This window comes from Phodopus roborovskii, unplaced genomic scaffold, assembly GCF_943737965.1.
Source record: "Phodopus roborovskii unplaced genomic scaffold, PHOROB, whole genome shotgun sequence".
Lineage (NCBI taxonomy): Eukaryota > Metazoa > Chordata > Mammalia > Rodentia > Cricetidae > Phodopus > Phodopus roborovskii.
In genome coordinates, this window is record NW_026126525.1 from 16,713,481 (window position 1) to 16,737,349 (window position 23,869).

At 36.6% G+C, this 23,869-nt stretch overlaps 1 protein-coding gene across 1 annotated transcript in view; it reads left to right on the forward strand.

Moving 5' to 3' along the window:
• The window catches only part of LOC127232243 (transmembrane protease serine 11G), a 38,892-nt gene extending 34,015 nt beyond the window's left edge, over positions 1-4,877 (forward strand). Inside the window, exons 8-10 of the mRNA XM_051198262.1 lie at positions 178-437; positions 1,980-2,122; positions 3,928-4,877. Coding sequence (XP_051054219.1) covers positions 178-437; positions 1,980-2,122; positions 3,928-4,089 — 565 coding nt within the window. The 3' untranslated portion in view covers positions 4,090-4,877. The remainder of the gene's footprint in view (positions 1-177; positions 438-1,979; positions 2,123-3,927) is intronic.
• The last annotated feature ends 18,992 nt before the right edge of the window (positions 4,878-23,869 follow it).

Genomic DNA, 23,869 nt, shown 5'->3' on the forward strand with positions numbered 1-23,869 from the left:
CTAGAAATAAAATTATCAGGTTGGGAAAGCTTAAAACAACATACTGGGAAAGTTAAAATCAACTATGAACTTTAAGAATTTGTCCTTTGATCACATTTATATCCCACTGTCCATCTAGAAGCCTGGGTACCTCTAGACCAGAAATGAACCCACTGTGATGCTTTAATTTGCTTTCAGTTACAAAAACCCAAAACTGTGGACAGTCAGCTTTGGAACAACCCTAAGCCATCCACTGATGACAAGAAAGATCGCATCCATCATCATTCATGAGAACTATGCATCCCACAAACATGACGATGATATTGCTGTGGTTAAGCTCTCCAGCCCCGTCCTGTTTTCTGAAAACCTGCGCAGAGTGTGTCTCCCTGATGCTACCTTTCAAGTTTCGCCAAAAAGTAAAGTGTTTGTCACTGGATGGGGAGCCTTGAAAGCAAATGGTGAGTATCTCAGGAAAAACAAGGATGCCAACTATGCAAACCTAAGCTGCTTCTGCGTAGAAATATCCAACCACATACAAAAGTACAAAGTATAAATCAAGATAATCCCATGAAAATCACATAAAAATATGAAAACTTCAGCTATTACTATATTTAATATAGTGGTTAATGTAATAATATATAGATAGTCATTTTATAGACTGTTTTTGTACTATTAAAACTTTTTTTACAGAGTTTATCAGAGCATAATTTTTCACGTATCCTTTCTCCCCCATCTTTCATATGTAGGGAGTTGGTTAGTCATGATGAGATCCTGGAGGGTCAAACTGCTGAAATGACTGTCCCTTGGCCAAGGAGTCCAAATAGCTGTTCCTGCCTGACATTAAATACTAAATGGGAGCCTCTAAGCTGGGTATTTCTGAAGCTGGTGACAATATCAATTTCAGACATATGATGCTAAATAATACCCAATAAGCAGCAAACACAGACTTTTAGATGTGAATTCTTCTCTCCTTCAATAATTCCTGACCACAGTTTTTCCTCCCTCCACTCCTCCTAGCTCCCTCCCCAACTCCCTTTCTCCCAGATCTGTTTCTCCTCTATTTCTCTTCAGAAAACAGCAGGCTTCTGAGAGTTAACAAGCAAACAGATCAAATCAAGATAAAATAAGACAAGGCAAAAGCCTTTATTAGAGGCTAGACAAGGCAACCCAACAGGAGGAAAGGAGTACCAATAGCAAGCAAAGAATCAGAGACACACCTGCTCCCATTGTTACAATACCCACAAAAACACCAAAATAACAGCCATAGCTTATAGGCAAAGACCTCTAAGTCCGAGTTCCCAAATATGTCAATTATTTTATAAAAAGAAATAGAATTTCATATGAAGGGCATTTTTAATTGAAGCCATTAAATGGAAACATGAAAACATAATGACTTAAATAGTATTGCATTAAAGTAAATGGCACTTTTGTATTACAATAAATGAAAACAAATTGATCAATGTGGTTAGTGAAGAAAATATGATGGGTGTGTTATCTTCCTATTTGTACTGATGTTTGTTTTGAACAACAAGCCACACCAATTTCATTGTACACATCATCCTTCTCATGAAGCAGTTGGATCCCATAGACTGAAACCTGATTCTTGCTAATGCTATTCTTTCTAAATGATTTATAATTTAGAAACATCTATGTCCTTTGTGAAGTGATGCTGTAGGAGTTTGGAAACTGCCATTATTTATGTGTTTATTCAACTGGAGTAATCATGATATGATTCTTAACCTGGTGAACTTCAATTTTCTCAACTACAAATCTAGAATGCTCATATCTATCTTTAATAGTTTTTACAAGGACCAAATAAATGATAGTAATAAATGTGCCAAATAGTATCTTCACATAGAAGAAACCCCAAAGTTAAACTAATCCTGAACACTGCCATCCAGCCTCAAATTCTGCAACCTTAATACTGGTGTTTAAGCACAGATCTGTCATAATAATGAGGCTTCCAACAATTCTTCATTTATTTATTATTTCATATTCAGGTCCTTTCCCCAATTCTCTGCAAGAAGTTGAAATAGAGATCATAAGCAATGATATATGTAACCAAGTTAATGTATATGGTGGTGCCGTATCATCAGGAATGATATGTGCTGGATTCTTGACAGGAAAACTAGATGCTTGTGAGGTAAGTATAGCCTAATACACACACACACACACACACACACACACACACACACACACACACACACACACACAAACGACCCTTTGCAATAAGGATGGAGTCAGGGGGGAATGGGATGGGAGGGAGAGAGGAAGAAAGGGAGGGGGAGGTAAGAAGAGGGAACTTGGATGGATATGTAAAAGAGAAAAAATTTTAAAAAGCAAAAAAAAAAAAAAAAAAAAAAAAAGAAGAAGAAGAAAGAAAGAATTCAACACAGAGTAATGTCATTTAACACAGTTCAGAGAAATTAGCTTGTGGAGGAAAGAGGAAATGTGAAGAGGGACTAGAGTGAATAGACATATAGCTCCTCATGAAACACTATATTGAACAGAGGTTTCTCAGTTGCAAATCACAACTCTTATTAGAGACCAGTAATTCAGATAGCAGGAAACAAGCATAAAGCCACAGAATCAAGGCTCAGTCAACTAAACTTTGAATATCTCATTCCTAATAACTTCAAGACACAGAAAGACAAAATTTGCTGACATTTGTAGTTAAATAGCATATGCCCAAATAGAATTACACTATTTGGAAAAATGTAGTACATCACAGACCATTTTTCAAATTACACAAATAGCATTTTCTCCATACTTACAACACATTAATTTTAAGCACTAAGCATTTAAGCACATTATCAGTTCCAAATATGGTTATTTGAAGAACTAACATAACTAACAAGTTAAAGATGTGATCTATAGCATTTGTGACTGAACACAAGAACTTAGTGATTCCTTGAAGAACTATTATTGGCTCTGATAATTTTGCTTGTGTGACACTAGCTGTATGCCTTTATATATATTGACCTGACATTGGCTGTCATACAGTGGTAATAAATATGCATTCGTTTATTTAGTTGTTTTTAATGTTTTGTGAGTTACTGTGGACATTACTGAGGGAAACTAAAAATTTTAAAAATGCAGTGTTTGTACAATTTCATTAGGGCACATGTTTCTAAAACATAGGAAGAAAGTCAAGGTTTAGCTACACATTCTAGAATACAAGGTATCTTTTCAATTGCACCCTGAGAAGGAGTAACAAGATGTATATGAAACATACAATCCAATCACATGACTTAGAGAATAAACATGTTCTACACAGGAACTGGCATTCTTGTCTCATTGTCTTATACTCTCTTACTTCCTTTTGCTATTAGTACAGTAAGAACACATGGATCTCCATTACAATGGGGGCCTGAGCAAAAGGAGCTGAGGAGGATTGCCTTCAGTAGGTCAGGGTGTACCAGACACTGGAAGAGACTAAGAGAAGGAGGAATGTGGTAAGGAAGGAGCCTTAAAGTTGCTTCAGGAGCCTCTGCCTCCTCCAGATTCTACCATTTCCCTCATTTTAAGAAATTGCAATAAACTATCACAGGATTTTGTTTTTGGAAATGATAGTCATTCAAAGATAAAATTTAAATTATTTTTTGAAACATTAGGTAAAAGATAACTGAGAAATTTTCATGATTTAGGTCTCTGAAGGAGTTTACTGGGAACTTGCCTTAGCCTTTCAGTAATAAATACTGCACATTTGACAGAACATGCCAGAATACCCTTCTCCTGATTAGTAACAGTGGAGCAGTTGAAAATCTAATTTAAAACAAGGCATCACTTCTACCTAGTGGAGTTAAACAAGATTCATGAAAGAGTTAGCATGTTAGTTCGAGGTATAGATTTATTAGATAGCTAGGAGCCAATTAGCTCTCATTTCTGACATCCTTTTTTTTTTTTTTTTTTTTCTTACATTGATTACATGTTTTTCCTCTTTTCTAGGGTGATTCTGGAGGGCCCCTGGTTATTTCACATGATAGAAATATCTGGTATCTTCTTGGAATTGTTAGTTGGGGAATTGACTGTGGAAAAGAAAACAAGCCCGGAATCTACACCAGAGTGACTCATTATCGGAACTGGATTAAATCTAAAACTAACATCTAATGTAACAGCCATCCCTTATCCAAACTGGAATGTCACACATGGCCTCTGGCAAATTATATCCTTTGTTCACTGCCATGAACATGGTCATTTAGTTCAAGATGCAAATGAGCACAGAATGGTAACCTTCTTAAATTAGAAGGGGATAGACTTTCTTTCCCACCAAACATGAACACAAAGCATGTTGTCTACTCCACAAAGATTCACCATCCCATAAAGTGTCTGATCTCCTAATTCATATTTTTTTCAACTTACAGTAATTGGGAGGTTGAGTAAATAATAACTGAGCAGCCATCCTCTGATCGTTTCCACACCCTTTTTTGGTGCCTCCCTAGTTTTTGTCTTTTCATAGCAAATCCTCATTGGCAGTTTGTTGGTTCATTGACTAGACTTAGGCAGTTTGCCTAAGTCAATCCTGACAAAATGATGACAAAAGCATCAGACATGAAGCTAGGTCATAGGGATGGCAATGAGCATGTCCATTCCCTTTCATTTTCAGATATTCATTTAATCTTTCTCTGAAATGTTGTATTTATAAACAATTTAGCTGATACATATTTTGAAGCAGTGAATGAGTGCTTTTATACTCATATAGGAGAAGATTTATAGAAACTAATTCATATAAAGACCTTTCCATACATGGGAATTAAAAGTGATGTTTTTGACCCTTTCATTAATGAAATGCAAATGGGCAAGAGTCTACTAAGGTTACTCTCAGTTCCATGTCTAAAATGAGAGTATAAATTTATTTTCCAATTGTACCTTATATTATCTTTATTAGTTTTATTTAAAATTTCATTTACAACCAGATTTAGAATAATTAAGTACCTATAAGATGGCAAGTCAGCATAAATTAATTCCAAGAAAATATAAATGCCCAACATGTGAAGCTAAAGTACCAGAAGACATTCATAAAATATGTAAAGTACCAGAAGACATCCATAAAATATTTGATATAAAGTGTTAGTAAGAATGCTGTTGTGCAATATTTGAATTTGTTGTTAAATAGAATGTATATTCTGTGATAAGATATTTATATAAAATATTCCAATAATCAGGTAAACATCTTTAAAATACCTTAGCATTTTCATATGTATTTAGTTACATCTTGTAGTCTCACCTGTGAGTATAAAGTAGTAGCAAAGCAAACCCAGAATTATGCTGTACATCTTTATGTCTTTTTATAACTGATGAGTTAACTGCTATGTTAAGGTTTTCATTGGGATTTTGTATCGAGTCTTGTCTAACATATAACACTGGACACATTGAAATATATTTATAGTAATAAACCAAATTTTTCTCTCTGAGTTGTTACTGAGTGATCGCTCAACTTTCATGTTGTTGAAATTTTGTCACAGATACTTTTTGTTTGGGAAGTGGGGAAATCATCATGGCATTGTGGGCCACTTGGCAACATTCCTTATTTCTACACATGAGGTGCCTGTAGGACACAGTACCCCCACCACCACATACCACCACCCCTCTGTAGCTATCCCGCCAAATTGTAACATTCCAAACTAGCTCCAGACAGTAGCAACATGTTCTCAGTGGAGCAAGATTGACCTTCACTTAAGAACAGCTGCAATGAAATCATGAGTGAAAAAAATCACTGCAAAAATTCATGTACTTGAGGTCTCCTTACCCGCATTTGGAAATATTTTTTTAACCTTAATTGTAATAATGCCAGTACATTTTAAATTCTACTAGTGTGTATGGCCCTACCACACACACGCAATCCTAGCCAAAAGCAGAGCTTTCAGAAACTGAACTTGTTTGAAAGAAATTAAAGGAAGATCCATTTGCAAACAATCCATAGAAATACAGAAGACAGCTAGGTATTGATGCAGGTACAATGGAATTATCGTTCAGATTGCTATGTCATAATTAGCTGCTACAAGTATGATTTTGGATCAAATGCATTAAGTATTACTTGAAATGGCATTTATGGATTCAGCTGAGGCAGAATGGCTTAGCCTGTCACCTACTACCACTGCAGAGTAGAGAAACAAAGCATCACTAAGCCCTAAAAGATATTCTGTCTAATATGTTAGCCACTAACCAGATTTAAGTTCATCTTTAAATTTAAATTTTATTTCTTCATTTAGATTAATCATGTTGTAAGAAAAAAAAAAAAAAGCCACATGTAACTCTGGCAACATAAATACAGAACATGTTTGTCACCACAAAAAAAAATCTAATAGATACAACTTAACTCTACTATCCTAGAAAGCACCTATATATTGCGGTTAAATAAGGATCTGGATAAACAAATAGGCCAAATAGATGTTTATTCAGTGAGAAATATCTTATAATCTAAACAGATGAACACCAGCAAGTTCCACCAGATGCTCACCTCTCCACCACCTGCCAGCAAGAGAGTATTCCCGGGCTCCTCCTCAGACCTAGTTCCCCAGGTCACTTCCGCCCCTAGCTCCACCCCCAATGGGTGTGGTCATTGCCACAGAAGGAGACGAAGTGAATACCCCATTACAATTCCCCTTTTAGTCTAAAGAAAAGATTTTGGCTTTATACAAAACAGTGAGTAACAAGGGTGCTCTAAGTACAGAAAAATTGAGAACAAAAAGACCTACATATCTAGTCCTAGGGTGAAGGCAAAACGGAGTTTACAATAGAGTTGTCCTAAGCTGGAAAACTTAAGTCTAGTACCTAATATATCTAACTAGAAAAAGAGAATAATAGTTGTGATAGTTTAATCTCCAACCTCATCAAGACCTGAGAAGGAAAATAACGATACTAGGGTAGACAGGAAGTGCTGCTGGGCAGCTTCCAAAAGGTGCAGCGAGGACAGAAACAGCAGGCTACCTGGACAGTCACCCAAGGTACAGCAATGCTGATACACCCAGTTTTGGCTAAGGCCAAGAGTACTTGACAGACCACAACAACAGCATGGAGATAAAAAGGCTATTTTACCCTAACTTGGCAAGGTTCAGCAGTCTTCTATATTTGTCTCCTGCAAGCACACAGGACTGCACGTCCAAATCAGTGGTCAAGGTGGGAGCAGTTCTTTGCCCAAGAGGCCATTAGCCAAAGCGAGGATGAACTCCAGAAGGAGCAACAACAGTGTCCAACATATTTTCAGGAAAGTGCACGGTGCTGTCAGGAGCAATAGTGTCTCATGTCAATGGAGTACTAATATTAAAACATTTAAATACCATGTTCTGTATGTCTATGAAGTGATTGAAGATTAAGCATCTATGTCTGACTAATCTCATAGGTAAAGGAAACATGAGTGAAGATAATCTGTACTACTCAGGAACTTAGCTAAAAAACTGAATGAAACTTCCCTGAGTAAAGCAGGGACAAATACTTAAACAATATAACTATATACACATACACATATATATAAATCCCTAGAAATGTCTAGACAAGAGGTAGAACTATAAAGGGCAGCATGATAAATATCCCTAATTGTACCAATATACAAAATGTCTTGAATACAAGAAAAGTATACATACATAGAATATGGCAAGGATAAATGTGCATAAATTGTACCAGTATACGAAATGTCTTGAACATCAGTAAAAGTATACATACATAGAATATTGTAAGAATAATGTGCATAAAACATCATAAGTGAAAAGATTTCACACAATATAACACAATATAATATACAATTCTTCCAGGAAGGGAATAAAAACTTAATTTTACCTAGCTTACCACAAATAAGAATATATAACAATGTAAGCTGTACAATACTATTATCTTACTCAATAATTCACAAGAAGACAGGCTAATTTACCGATATCCTATCTAAACCATATCAGCGCAAACCAAGGCAGTGAGCACAGTTCTCACTGCTGGCAGTAAAGGTACACGCCACCATCTTTGGTAAACCGCACTGACACAGCTATGACTTTCATTTTAGCAATGTTGTTGTTTAACAGATAAAGACTCATGGCCACAAAAAGAGAAAGATTTACAGTAAAGACTGATTCACATTAAGAAAAAGCGCTAAAGGTTTACAGTGTGTTCTGAAATATATGTAGGCTTGGGAGACAAAAGGAATCAAATAGTTTTAAAAAGACAAAGAGGAACTGGGTGTTGTGGCACACGCCTTTAATCCCAGCACTCAAGAGACAGAGGCAAGCAGATTTCTTGTGATTTCAAAGTAAACCTGTTATGCAGAGTAAATTCCAGGACAGATAAGAGTTACACAGTGAAACCCTGTCTCAAAACATAAAAAAATAGAAAAATAAAGAAAGTAATAGTAAAGCCACGTAAAAATAAAAAGCTCAGAAAAAATCTGTATACTGGATGGCATTATTTTGTCTTTATATCGTTCGACTGCTGAGGAAACAACTGTTAAAGGAAATACTGCTGGTTCAATTCAATGTATATATTTTAAAAATGCTTTGACAAGTTGCTGGGGAAAAGGATTTCTATTATTGTTTCCACAGAAAATGAAAAGCTGTGGATTCCTTCCAGACTAACATGGTTTAATTAAGCCAGACACCCTGAAACACAGTTGTAAGTCCAACATTCAAAACAGTTGGGACAAGCCAGCCTTGCAGACTACAGCCAGGATTTCTGTTTCTTCTTAGGATCCCCATGACTGCGCCCCCTACCAGCAGAAAGCAGTTTGGAAAGAACAAAGCCCAAATTCCCAAATATTGTTTATAAATGTTTGTTTTCATTTAAATGGCGTTGGTTATAAATGGTTAATGAACACAACCAATATCTTTTTAAAGGTAAAAAGGGGATTATGGTATAGATATGAATACTTTGTTTTGAAATGGATTTTCATTTATTGATACAATTTAAGGTCAATTTTGTGATGTGTATATTTCTCCTTTTGTTTAGGTATTGTGTTTATGTAGCTCATTTAAAAATGATGTATAATTTAGTACAGATTCTAGATAGTAACCTATGATAGTCAAAGCTTAGAGTTAAGTTAGTTTTCAAGATACACAGAGATGTATTTGAGATAGATAGGAATTCTTCAAACCTTTCAAAGACCTACAGAATATGGCATTTAAAATGGTTTAGGGTTTTTCTTGACAGTGAGACATAAATTCTCCTGGCAACACCACCTATGTCAGAAAGGAAGACGGACATCGAAGAAACAATGTATGGAGTTTGCTTCCAGTATGGCAAGACTAGCCATTTGGGCAAGATACTGTTCTTGTCTGGACTGTTTGACTTTATGCTGTATAAACTGGACATGCAGGACCCACAGAAAAGTGACTACTGATGCAAGATGGACATTGCTACAGAGTTCCTGCTTCATGGAAGAGTCTGCCAGACAGTCTGCAGGACCCGGAGAAAAGTGACTAACAAACTGCCAATACAAGAAGACAGTTTAAAGTTTCTTGCTTTACTGAAGAGTCTGCCAGACACATTATGGCCTATGGGCTAAAGATGGAAAATTACAGAAGAACTTCAGGTGACTGTCCAGGCAGTTAGTTGTCTCTTGTCTTTTCTAGAGTTTATATACTATCCTTCTATGGTCTTTGATGGAGTTGAAGACAGATAATTATGGTTATAGTTTTCCTTAGTTAGGCTTAAAGATAAGTTACATATAGGACTTTAGACTCACAAAGATAGGATAGATGACAGAATAGTTTCTTTTAATCTTGCTAAATATTAATGGACTAAATGTTGTTAACTGTGATTCTTACTTGATAACTGTTGTGTTATATAATTTGCTTTGTTAAGGTTAAAACCCTTCTTTTTATTTAGACAGAAAAGAGGAGATGTCATTCTGTAAACATGTTTCTCATACTGGTTAATGAATAAAGCACTGTTGGCAAATAGGAAAGCAATATAGGTGGGACTAAGAGACAAGGAGGAAGAGGAAGTAGAAGAAGAAGTCAGCATAGAGAGAGGGGATAGAACAGAACCGCTGGCCCCCGCTCTCCGGTAAGACCATGTGGAAATACATACAAATGGGTTAATAATTAAGACAGAGCTAGCCAATAAGAAACAAGTAACTGGCCAACAGCATTATATCAAATACAGAGTCTCAGTGTGATAATTGGGGCTGGCACGGTGGCGGGACAAGACCAATGCAGGGAGGAAATCCTTATTCCTTACACCTATATGATCACTTATTCATTATCTAAAAAATTTCTTGAACCTATGAATGAAAGTTCCCATAAAAAAAATGTCACAGCCATGTTAAAGATTCTAAAAGTCTGATTAACTTATTTTACAGTCTATGAGTTCAGAGAGTTTGAATGTTGCAGGTCCAATTATCTGAGTTTATCTTTAGCCTCCTTTGGAATCATTCACTGCCTACCTCTGTGTGTGAACTAATATCCTTGTGACTATTAGGTAATTTTTTTTTTTTTTTTGGAATGTGCTAACAGACCACTAGCTTCCATGAACCCAAAAGCTAAGAATGTTATCAGATAGCTTCTGAGGCCTTCCACAGAGTCTTCCCTGCTTTGAGATAACTACCTACCTCATAATCTCATCAAAATATTTTTCTTGCTTTAATTTGTAACTTTCTTTTGTTCTATAACTATAACAATTTAACAAACATGCTACCGCTTTAGAAAGTGGCTTTCTAGCATAACTTTCATATATATTCCCAGGCCATGGACACTCATATTTGTTCCAGAATACAGTATATCTTATTCCCTGTGAGGTGAGAGCTACATTTTTGTATTGATAACCTCCAAATGTTAGCTATCAGGCATTCCAGATGTTGTGTATACAGCTATGTTCAAAACCAAGTCTCCACTCTCAAGACCTTAAAAGGAATTAATGGTGTCTTGGGTAACTACTATCTAAAGCAATAGGCCCCTTGAGGGACAGGTGTTGGCATGCCAGGGCCATGTTTAGATCTTTCTTCTGGTAGCCACCTCTACCAGAGGAAAGAAAATTCAAGATGCAGCAGTGTAGCACCATATCACAGGCAACGCTAAAGTAAAAAAACTACAACTCAGAAACAGAGTTTTTGATGGGCCTTAGGAAAAAGAGCAAAGAATATTACTAATTAATGGAATATTAAAACATTTTTGTAAATTGATAAGCTATTCCTTTTTTCTTTTTTAATTTTATTTTATGTTTTTATTGAGCTATAAATTTCCCCCATTCCTCGTTCCTCCTCCATTCTCCCCTTCCAGCCTTATCTCTAACCCCCACACTCCCAATTTACTCAGGAGATCTTGTCTTTCACTCCTTCGTAGGCAGATCCATGTATGTCTCTCTTATAGTCCTCTTTGTTACCTAGGTTCTCTGGGGTTGTGGACTGTAAGCTGGTTGTCCTTTGCAATATGTCTAATATCCCCTTATGAGTGAGTACATATTATATTAGGAAGAGGTTATTTATGGCTAGCAAAGAAGTAAGAATTAATGGAGGGACACTGGGTTGATAGGAATGCTACTTAAGCAAGCAGCCAACCAAAATAAACAAGAACTGAGCCATATGATTTTATTATAGTTAAGTCTAGGAAATGGGAAAACAGCTGATGACTCCCAAAGTTGTTTACAGAAGAGGAAAGACATATATATGAAATGTGCTACTATAGTGCCATCTTCTGGCCCACTTTATTTTTACAAACTACACTCTGTTTTGACTTTAAGATATAACTCTATGTAAGCTTTTCCCTGTAGAAGACGATACTGAAAATAAATCTGACATTCTCTCCCCTATGTCCTTTAATCAAACTGAAATGTAGAGTTTTGTGTGTACTGTTCCACTATCCATTATGTAACAAACATAAATGTGTCTATTCATGTATTTACTTTTTAAATGGGATAATTTTATAGTACCTGTCAATCAAACCCAAGGCTCATGGCAATTATGTGTCCTGTCCATATCTGAACAATGGTCCTCTTGCTTTTGTGGCAAGCACTTTAGCTGCTAAGCCTTCTCCCGAGCTCCAGGACTGCTTCACTCTTGGGAGTTTATCTGTGTGGTTCCCACTAGGAGAGCTAATTGGTGCTAGACAGTCAGCAAATGGGAGTGAGCTGTAATAGTCACTGTGGCCTGAAAGATCTCAACCCTGGAATTCACCCCAAACCTGTTCCTTAAAACTCACCTTGACGCGGGTAATGAATGGGCAGGATTGGTTCTTCCTCAGTCCACAGTGCCAGATAAAATAGCTGACTCCTCTAGGAAAACACAAAGTCATACTCCAAAATAAACACTTTGAACTTCCTTATGAGAATAATGGATGAGGTAGCATAGAGTCTCAGGCACTCAGGAATATAAAATAAACAAAATATCAAATGCATTAATGAACAGGAGGTTCAAAATGATGAGCTCCCTATAGAGAAAAGGATAAAATATATAAGTGAAGTTTAAATTTTTGAGAGCTATGAAAGACAGACACAGAAATGCCAAAGCCCTATTACTAAGAGCCTGGGGGGCTGGAGCGGTGGTCCAGCAGTTACCCTTGCTCTTGTATTAGTAGCTCTTCTGTTGCTGGGATAAAATAAGATGTGATGAAGCAACTTAATTCAGAAAGTCCACTCCCTCCTATAATTCTATAAGGACAGAGAATACATGATAAGGAAAAAAGCATGACATGAGCCAGAAGAACAGAGGCCATGTTCCACCTTCACACTGGAAGCAGAGAGAGAGAGAACAGAAAGTGGGGTTTTATGTCAAGTTGACACAAGCTAGAGTCACCAGAAAGGAGGGATACTCAATTGAGAAAATGTCTCCATAATATCTGGCTGTAAGACATTTTCTTATTTAGGGATTGATGGGGGAGGGCAACCTAATGTAGGTGGGGCTTTCCTTGGGCTGTTGGTCCTTATTTTTTTTTTTTTAATAAGAAAGCAGGTTGAGCAAGTCATGCATGAAAGCCAGTAAGCAGCACCCCTCCATGGACTGTGTATCACCTCCTGCTTCCTGGTTCCAGCCCTGCTTGAGTTCCTGTCCTAACTTCCTTCAGTGATGAGCTGTGATGTAGAAGTGTGAGACAAATAAATGCTTTTCTTCTCAACTTGCTTTGGGTCATAGTGTTTCATCATAGTAACATTAACCTTAAGACAAATACCTTAAGCACACGTATATTTTCCCCTAGGTGGCCTCTATTCTGTTGTCTTAGTTTTCCCTGGCATATGTTACATGGTACTTGCATCTCCAGTATCCTGGAGTCTCCACTGTAGCCTGGGCTTCAACTCCACAGCTGTACATAATGGCTTCTCAGGTCTTCTCTCTGGGACTTCAATCCTACCATACATGGCCTAGCTGAGTGATGATTTCTGGGTCCTCTCAGTCTTTTATCTTCCATGCCAACAATGCCAGTACCACAAGAATGGCATTTATACGGTCTAGAGATATTGCTTGGGCCTTTTGGACCACAGGCAGATCAACATCTACCCACTGATCCTGGGAAAACATTTTCCTAGGCATTAACTTTTGAAAAGCAGAGAACCCCTATTCACTTTATTATTATTATTATTATTATTATTATTATTATTATTATTATTATTATTTGGTAATTCCATATGTGAGTACACTTTATTTACAATATTTCTACTCATCCCTCTTCTCCTTCTCTCCAACTTCATCTGAAATTGATCACCCCTTATATAAAAATTATTGTTACACAGACACACACACACACACACACACACAGACACACAAACACAAAAAAACTTATTGAGTCTATATACTGTTTCTCATATAGACATGTATTCAGGATGACCATTGGGGATTAGATAACCAATCAGTGGTCCTGTCCTTGGAGGAAAAAACTGCTTCTTCCTTCCCTGGCATCCATTAATTGCCTATAGTTTTTCTTCTAGAGATGAGACCTTGTGAAACGTCCCCCTTTCATATTGACATGTCAACTTGTATGAATCACCATTATGCAAGTCTTTTTAAACAACCATGTGGACCAGCTTCCCTCTTATGTCTAGAAGACAGCTTGCTTCCAGCAGGCATTCTTGCCCTCTGGCTCTTAGGATGTTTCTATCTATCCTCACTTCTGGGATGCTCCCTGAAATGTAGGTGTAGGGATTGCATATAAAATACAGCATTGTGTATGGAAACCCTACAATTGTTTATTCTCTGCATTGTAATCAGTTGTAGCTCTTAATGGAAGTCCCTGTTTGCTACAAAAACAAGCTTATCTAATAAAGTATGTCCTGATTAGTTTTATGTCAATTTGACACAAGTCAGACATTTTGAAGTAGAGAACCTCAATTTAAAAAAAAAAAAAATCCCCCTACTAGATTGGCTTGTAGTACATTTTCTTAATTTGATATAGGAGGGCCCAAGTAACTGGGTAGTATCTCTCCTTGGCTAGGGTTATAAGATACTGGGTACTGTAAGAAAGCCATAGAACAAGCCATAGGAAGGAAACCAGTGAACAGTTTCTGTGGCCTCAGCTCCTACGCCTACCTTAAGGTCCTGCCCTGGCTTCCCTCAGTGATGGACTCATAAGCTATAAGGTGAAACAAACCCTTTTTCCTCATGTTACTTTTGGTCATTTATTATCACAGCAAATGGAAACCCTAAGTAGTAGAAGTGGGGGAGGGGTGCACTTACTTATGGCTATAAGAATAAGTGTTTACAATGCAATGAGAAACTACATTGATTTAGGTAAACGGCACTAGTTTCCCTTACTGTGACCTCTCCACCCAAAGGTAGTTGGCTAAGTTTACAGTAGTCAACTTGAATCCCCTTCTTATTCAGTGGGTTTTAAGTCCAATAAGATAGTTTGTGGCTATCCCGAAGCTAAAACTGCCACTATGCCACCACCGAGGATGTCTTGCTGGGATGGAAATTGTTAGATATCTTAGATAGGACCTACATATACCCAAAGGAAACTTTATTTTATAAACATATATAAAAATACATATATAACATACAAAGGCCTTCTTTAAATGAATTCAGCTCTTCACATGATACAGCCTCAAATGGGGAGGATTTTGCCCTAAGGACAGTCTTTCTATTGTCCCAATGCAGCGCAGGATATTTCTCCCCTTTAAGGATGATCTTTTTGCCGGGTGTCGGTGTCCCACGCCTTTAATCCCAGCACTTGGGAGGCAGAGGCAGGTGGATCTTTATGAGTTCAAGGCCAACCTGGTCTACAGAGAGAGTTCCAGGACAACCTCCAAAGCTTACAGAGAAACCCTGTCTTGGAAAAAAAAAAAAAGGATGATCTTTTAAACAAATAAAGCACCTTGTCACATCAGGCCACATGTGGCCCTGACTTGAGATGTCTTCTGCCCAAAACAACAACAACAACAAAAATCTATCATCTTCAAATTCAATCTTGTTAATTTTTTAAGATATAAACAGAATGAAAGCAGATTCTTGGCCAAAAATACAATATGACTGGACAAGATCTGGATAAAGCAAGTTCTTATTCCCATCTGAAAACTCATGATCTAGGTCTCCACTATGTTTCTGTAGGCAATTTTTTTTTTCTTCCAAGATCACACTAGAATGGATCCTTAAAAACTTGCTTGTATTTAAGAACTTTCCTAAGCCAGAGTTCCAAATTCCTCCACATTTCAGTCACAGAACCATTCTAATGACCATTTAGTTGGGTTTATCAAAACTTTTTGTCTGAGTTTCTTTTCCATTATTCAGATAAAATATCCTGACCATAGCCATCTACAGGAGAAAGGGCTTATTTTAGCTCACAGTTCAAAGTACAACTGATACAACAGGGAAGTTAAAAGAGCAGGAGCATGAAGCACTTGCTCACATTGCATTCATAATCAGAAACAGAAGGCAGTAAATGCATGATGGTTCTGGAATCCTTTTATACTGTTGCAGATGTGTTTTTGCTAAGGTGCCTTCTGATTGGTTTAATAAAGAGCTGAATGACCAATAGCTAGGCAGGTGGTATAGGTGGTATTTCTGGGGAGAGAAAGGAAGAGGAGAATCTAGGCACACAGGAGATGCCAGGAGACACTGAGAGGAAACAGGAGGTACAAGATGGAAGAGGGATAATTCCATGTGATAGAACATAAATTAATGTAAATGGAATGTAGATTAATATGAATGGGTTAATTTAAGTTATAAGAGCTAGTTGGGAACAACCCTAAGTTATAGGCTGAGCTTTCATAATTAATAATAAGTAATAAGTCCCCATGTCATGATTTGTGAGCTGGCTGGTGGGACAGAGAAAGTCTCACTCATATGGCATCCAAAGTCTGGCCATGTATATCTACATAAGACCTGAGAAATTAAAACAAAACAAAACAAAGAAATATGGTTCAGAACCAGATGTCAAATGTGACTTCCTGGCTAGCTTCCTGGTGACCGAGGTCTCTCAGGTAGGGTCAGTGTACAGAGACTGCCTACAAGCTGGAGCAAGCTGACATGGGCTAAGCTAAGCCAAATGGGCATGTGACAAAGCAGTTTAATACTTGTCTCATATGATCAGTTAACCCTCCAGATGCTCAGTAAAAACAGATCTAGATGGGAAAAGGCACACCACTAAATAGGTTACAGCGTGTGTGGGCTTAAAAACAAAAAAGAAAATGGGTATTGACAATCATAAAAAAAAAACTTTATAAATAATAAGGTCATGTTTTCAAAGAGAAAATGAAATAATATAAACCACATAAATATGGAAAATACACAGAGAGTCTGGATCCTATATGGTGTCCTGATGACTTTAAACTTTTTGATTCCTGATGAGTTAACAACGGCTACTGAGAGACATTGGATTATGGAAACTGCTAAATTAAACCAACCTTTATATTTAAAAAAAAGTATTAACTTCAAAATGGAAGTAAAAAATGTAGTATGTTGAGGAGGAGGTTTTGCTTTTCTTTCCACAGGAAACAAAAAGCTGGGGATTATTCCAGGTTAATAGAGATCAGATTTGACCCAGGTTGGGGGAGATCACCTGATCTTGGCTGAGACATGATGAAGAAACCTAGAAAGACTACAGGACAAGTGATGTGTAAGCTTATACCTCTGCATGGGAACAGCTTAGAAACTAGATGAGACATGATAAATCTTGTTGGCCTCAGAGTCCTAATGACTTAATATTACATGCCTTCCTTTCATATGGCATGGATGGAGATTCATATTGCAGTTTGATTATATAGTCTAAATGGACTTATAAAGTTGACAGATTCCTTTTACCTGCTCAAACACAGAACAAAAAAAATTTATCTCTTAATGGCTTGTGTGTATACTGCACATTCCATACTTATGCTAGTGCAGATATTATGTTACCTTCAAAAATGTGTGTGTTTTCAGAAGAAGGGGACCAGATACCAATGAAAATAGTTGTTCCAGGTGACTCAGTCTCTCAAAATGCCTCTGTTGCAGTTTCCTTGGAGTTCTGCGTCAGAACAGTTTCAAAACTGCTGGCTGAGATGATTCAGGCTCAAAGACTACTCCAGCCAGACTTCACATAAACCCTACATTTTCCCATCACATAGAGACTGGATAACAGGTAGCTTTATAAGAGCATGAAATTATCTTGATTTTCTCAGGGTATGCCAAATATGTCATCACCCCCAGACGACAGGAAACAGTCTAGAGAACATGATGCCCATATTCCCAAGAGGTAGAGTAGGTGATTTTTGGTTATTCAATGAGTTATGGATGTTTGTCATCATTAGCGGGTTTGATTACAAATTGATAGTTGGCATGGTAGGGGAGAAAGTTAAACAAGGGAGATTAGATTCAGAGATCTCTTTCTGAAGAGAAAAAATGAGATATAATATAGAAATGATAAGATAAAGTGTGGATTATGCCTATTTTTAAACAACCACTAGTCTCAAATATTTTACATTAGTGTATATTTTCATATATTGATACAAATTTAATGTTATTTTTTGTTATATTATATATATATGTATCTCCCTTATTTATTTAAGATATTGTACTTATGCAGCTCATTTTAAAAATGTAATGAAAAGTTTTAGTTCTTGAAAGCTATTTAGGATAACAAAGAAAACAGGTTAGTCATCTATAACAAGTATGTTAGGTATGCTTCCAAGGTCATGCAAAAATATTTTAGAGAGGTGATGTTCAAACACTTCTAAGATCTACAGAATATCACCTTTAAATTGTTTTAATAACATAAGACTTTTCATGACAGTAAGACATATCTTCTCCTGACAGGACCAATTTACTTCATAAAACAGTGACATCAGCCCAAAAAACCTCCATATGGAGTTTTCTGTCAATGTAACAAAGCTAGCTATTTGGTCAAGAAACTGTCGTTGCCTCAACTGCTGACAGTGTGCTGTCCAAACTGGATAAGTAGGACACAAAAGAAAGTGATAACCAAACTTTACCAAGACAACATAGGACAGACAGTCCTTTAAAATTCCTGCTTCACAGAAAAGTCTGTCAGATATTCTAGGCCTGTATGCCCAAGATGGATGCTGAGAAACTCTGAGTTACTGTTCAGGCAGCCAACTGCTTCTGTCATTTCTATAGTTTTGGAACTTGTTTGTTCTGTACTTCCTGTTTACTCAGGTAATATATCTTTCTTGGGTCTTTTGTGGGGTTGAAGATGAGATAGTTATAGTTACAGTTTTTCTTGTTACAAAATTCAGAAAAGAAACTTACACAAGACATGTAAAGTTTATAAGTTATTTATCTAAGATGTTTTAAGGTCTAAAAAGAAACTTTTAGGATGGTAATACAAGTTATGATAGAAAATGGTTCAGTTAAAAAACTTTGGACTCTCTAAGACAAAATAGATAATAGAGTATTTTCTTCAAATATGCCAAATACAATTGGACTGGACAATGTTAATTATTCTTATTGTATATATTTTTACTGTGTTAAGGACTAAATCCTTTCCTTATCACTTAGACAAAAAGGGGGTAATGTTGCATAATATTTGTAACTATGAAGATGCCTTTGCCAAGGCACCTTCTCATTAGTTTAATAAAGAATTGAATGGTCAATAGTTAGGCAGGAGGTATAGGTGGGGTTTCTGGGGAAAGAAAGGAATATGGTGAGACTCTAGGCACACAGGAGATGTCAGGAGACACTGAGAGGAAACAGGAGGTACAAGATGCAAGAGAGGTAATATCACGTGATTGAACATAGATCAATACAAATGGAAAGTAGATAAATATAAATAGATTAATTTAAGTTATAAGAGCTAGTTGGGAACAAACCTAAGCTATAGACTGAGCTTTCATAATTAACAATAAGTCTCTATGCTATGATTTGCGAGATGGCTGGCCGGAAAGAGAAAGACTCCCTACAATTTGCATAGTCTAGGATCCCAGCCAGGGAATTATCCATACACACAGTGGGCAGGTCTCCTGACCTTGATGAATGCAGTCTAAATAATATCCCCAGACATGCCCAGAGGCTCATCTGGAAGGTGATTTTAGATCCCATCAATGTGACAACACTGATCATCCACAAACGTTGACCCTATACCCAGAAGCACTAGGCAGTTTCCCAAGGTCTTTGCTGATGAAATTGTCAGTGACTTATTTCTAAGAGAAATCAGATTAAAGTCAGAGTGAAGCATCTAGATGCACCCAGAAGACAAGTGAAGTAAGTGTATAGAAGGAAGTAGAACTTTCAGGGACTCTGGTATAGCAAAGGATTCTTTTCAGCCAAATGCATGTGCTGTAATCAGAAAACCTGTACCATTCCGTATCATGTACTAAATTTCAAACTGTCTCTCAGTACATTTTCTTAACCAGAACAATTGTCTGCCTCTGGGTTTACGTGTTACAGGAAAAAGAGAGGTTCCCTCAGCTTGGACAAACTTCCCAAGGTTGTTAGAATAGGATTACCTTGCAAAAGGATTACCTTTGAACTCCACAGAATAAACAACCAGATTTCATCTCTCAGTGTTGCAGCAACCGAAACAAAAGTTTTACACAGTAATCTTTTAATTTAAAAAGTCTTTAGTATTTATAACAAATACTTTTTACTAATTACACTAACTGGCAACTTTAACACATTAACACATTCCCATCTTGTTTATTAAAAGTGTGGACAGCACAGTGCATATGCAGATAGTATTTTTACATCATTATCAGGCCATAGCCTTGCTTTTACATGGAACAAGGAAAACAGGCTCCTCCTGAATTTTCAAGGACCAAGGCTTTCACAGCCACCATCACTCAGGAGATTCCAGAATGCTGAGTATGTGGGATTTTGGTGTGCCCTGCCCACTTGAGCAAAAACTGCATTAGTGTGATCAATGGATTTAGTTTCAGAATAAAACTGTTAGAACAGTGCCTCAACTATGCAATTACTCTCATTAAAGAAATGCTAGCAGTTGTAATTTATTTTTCCAAGAGAATTTTCTTTTGTGTGTGACCCACATTAATATTAATATGAAAAAAAGGTACTTTGGGATCTTATGTAAATAGAAAAAACCATTTTGAGACTACTTAAAATTATAAAAGTTAATAGGATATATAAGATCAAGTAAAATCTTAAGAAAGAGTTGTAAGTGGTCTGACTGAATTGAAGGCATGCCTCTTCCTAGAGCCAATTTTAAAAGATCTGGGAGAGTATTTTGTTTCCTTTGTCACATAGATAGATAGGTTCCGTGCACTTATGGAAATCGATTCATTGATAAACTAAAGAAACCAAGACTTTGGAGACCATCCATGACAAAGTATATATTATTTACAAAAGTACCTTGAAGAAATCAGTAAACATACAAATGACAGAAAGCAACAATGACAGATGTTGGAAGGGGTAGTTTGATTTCCAGTGTTACAGCATAATATTTCATGTCTATTCTTCAATGAGAAAATAACATATGGTCCATTCACAGAAAAACAAAACAGTGATTAAAAGAATAATTCCAGAGGAAGAATAGATGTAGGGATTACTAGACAATGACTTTTAAACATCTCAATGACTTTTGGGAAGAATTCATACCAACATTTATACATAATTTCAAAGGACACTGACTATCCCAAACATCTTTCCAAAGCAAAGGTGGGGGATTCGTACTTTTATGTCTGAAAACTTGTGGCAAAGCTAACCAAGAGTGCAATGCTGGAGCAATAGAGATGACTCAGCAGTTACAAATCCCATGGCTCTTGCAGAGAACCTGAATTCCATCATGAGCAGCATGAGATAGCTCATAGCCTCCTGTAACTTCAGTCTGGGGGATCTGATGTTCTCTGGGGGATCTGATGTTCTACACACACACACACACACACCCTTTAAAAAAAATTTAAAGATATTTTAAAGGAGTGCAACCCAGCCATAGTAGCACAAGCCTCTAAACTCAGTGCTCCGGAGACAGAGATTGTGAATTTGAGGCTAGCCTATTCTACATACTGAGTTCCAGGACAGCCAGAAGTAGATAAAAAATATTCCACCTAAAGAGTTTAGTACTAGAAGAAAGACAGACATACACATGCAAATAATGAAGTTGTATCATTTAACTTACACCACACACAAAAAAGTAACTCTAATGGGATCAAAGGCATTAAGGCAGGAGCTAAGGGAAAAAACATAATTGACAAACTTAAAGATTTTGGAGTTGGCAGTGGATTGTTTGACATCTAGCCAAAATGACTGACAACAAACGAACAAATACATAAATTGAACTACCTCAAAACTTAAAACATCTTTGCATCAGAGCCAACTAGCTGATTTCTCAAAAATTAAACACAAATTATCATATACTTCAGCAGCTCCTTTTCTGTGTATACATCCAAAATAATTAAAGGTAGACATTCAAAGAGAAGTTTCTCTACTCGTGTTCACAGCAGAATCATTACAACAGAAAAAAAAAAAAAAGTAGATATAATTCAACAGACTGAGAGATGAACAAATAAGCAAATCATGAGCAAATATTACACACCCCATGTATATTATTATTATTCAACCTTAAAAGTGAATTCTGACACATTCTATAACATAGATGTACACTGAGAATTTTATGCTAAGTGAAATTAGTCGGTCATGGTAAGACAAACAGGACTCTACCTCAGTGAGGCAATATGAACAGTCAGGTTACACTAATTATAATTAATTGATCGGTTGAATAATTAGTACTAATTAATTAAAATTAATAATTATACAGTGCTATAGTAGAATAGTAGTTTCTGGGTGCTGGAGTTCAGTAGAAATGGGGGTTTAGTGCTGAGAAGATCCCGAATGTCAGTTTGGGAAGAGGACAAAGCTCAGAAAGTATATAGTTGTGATGACTGCAAGATATTGTGAATGAGAATGTGGTTAAGAGCGGTTTATATAGTAAGTTTTATGTTTTATAGATATTTATTTAATAACATTTAAAATAAATGAGAGAGAAAGGAGAGGCAGAGGAGACTGTCATGAGAGGCTACCAACAGAAATTGTAGTTACCAAACACAATCCAAGGGTGCCTGGTCCATCAATGCTGAAAGACACAAGTAGAGGTTAGGCTTGATAATTCCAGCCACCTGGAAACTAAAGCAGAAAGATCCGAAGTCTAAGGCCTGCTTGGGCTACAATGCTAATTCAAGGGCAGCCTGGGGACTTCAACAATGTTTAAAAGTTAAGCAGGCTTGGTATATAACTCACTAGAAGAGCAATAGCCTCACATGTATGAATTTATTGATTCAACACTTAATATCTCAAGTAAACAAACAAACAAGTAATGCATATTTCCTAGACTTCCCCAGAGAGAACACAGCCTTGTTGACATCTTGATTTTCAATGTAGGGTATCCATAATGATGAAAGAGTAAGCTAATATTTTTTTAATATGTTAAACATTTATATTATTAAATTGTAGTTAGTGTTCTAAGTAATTGACTTCATTGTGACATTTTCACACATATATGATCACACATTATTATTTCTAACTTGTCACATTTGTAGTAAATTGTTAAGGTAGCTACTGGTGGTGATGTAGGAATAAGGAAGGAGGGAACTTAGTAGCAATGAAGGAGTTATTGAAGGACTAAAAGGAAGGAGGAGAATGCAACTGCCACCCAGGAGGGACAAAGTGACCACCCCGTGGGTACAGAGTGACTGTATGAACAACTGGCACACGCTGCGAACTCTATCTGTTCTAGAATGCAGGTGATGAATCACAGAGAAATGAATTTGTCAAAATTACCTTTCATCTAAAGAGTACAAAAGGAAAGAGATGAAGGCTTTGGTTTTGTTTCTGAGATATTAATGTGGACAATGATCATACATGCACATGTGTTTTTTGCCTAAATGAAAGAATTTATTTCTTCCTTTTAGGTTTTTCCAATCTGATATCTGATAAGTGCCAATGCACATGTTACTGTTTATTTATTACATGAGGTTATTTTTTTTTAAAAAATCTCATTTGACATTCATTTATTTGTTTGTATTCTGATGATAGGCAATTAAAATAAATTATTAGTTTGTTAATTATTTTAACAGTGTATCTTTTATGATCCGTTAATATTGTGGTAAATTCACTGTATCCTGGAGCATGAAGATGTGTTTTTCAACCAGAATTGCATGATTATTTCTTGCTGAGCACTTTTATGTTGCTGTCTCTAAGATATTCACATGCCTACCAATAATCTTCTTTCATTCTTAATCTTAGCACATTCCTAATACGCTTAAATCCATGGAACCACTTTCTTACTTAACAAAGATAGTGAACACAAAAAGAAAGAAAAGAAAAGAAAAGAAAAGAAAAGGAAAGGAAAGGAAAGAAAAGAAAAGGAAGAAAACCGGAACCATTTTTTTCCTGTTGGGAGTATGTTTTCTCTGCCTGCTTTCTCCAAGCTGTCCTGTGGGCTGAGGCTTCTGTGTTCAGACTCGTCAAACTTGTTTCATTTCAACTACTTGTCATGTGTTTCTTCCAGTAGTAGATGTCTAATATATGTAGGGATGTCATAGAGTTGATTGGAAAATCCAGTTCAGTGGCTGATACCTGCAGGATCCCTTCCTCCCATTCATG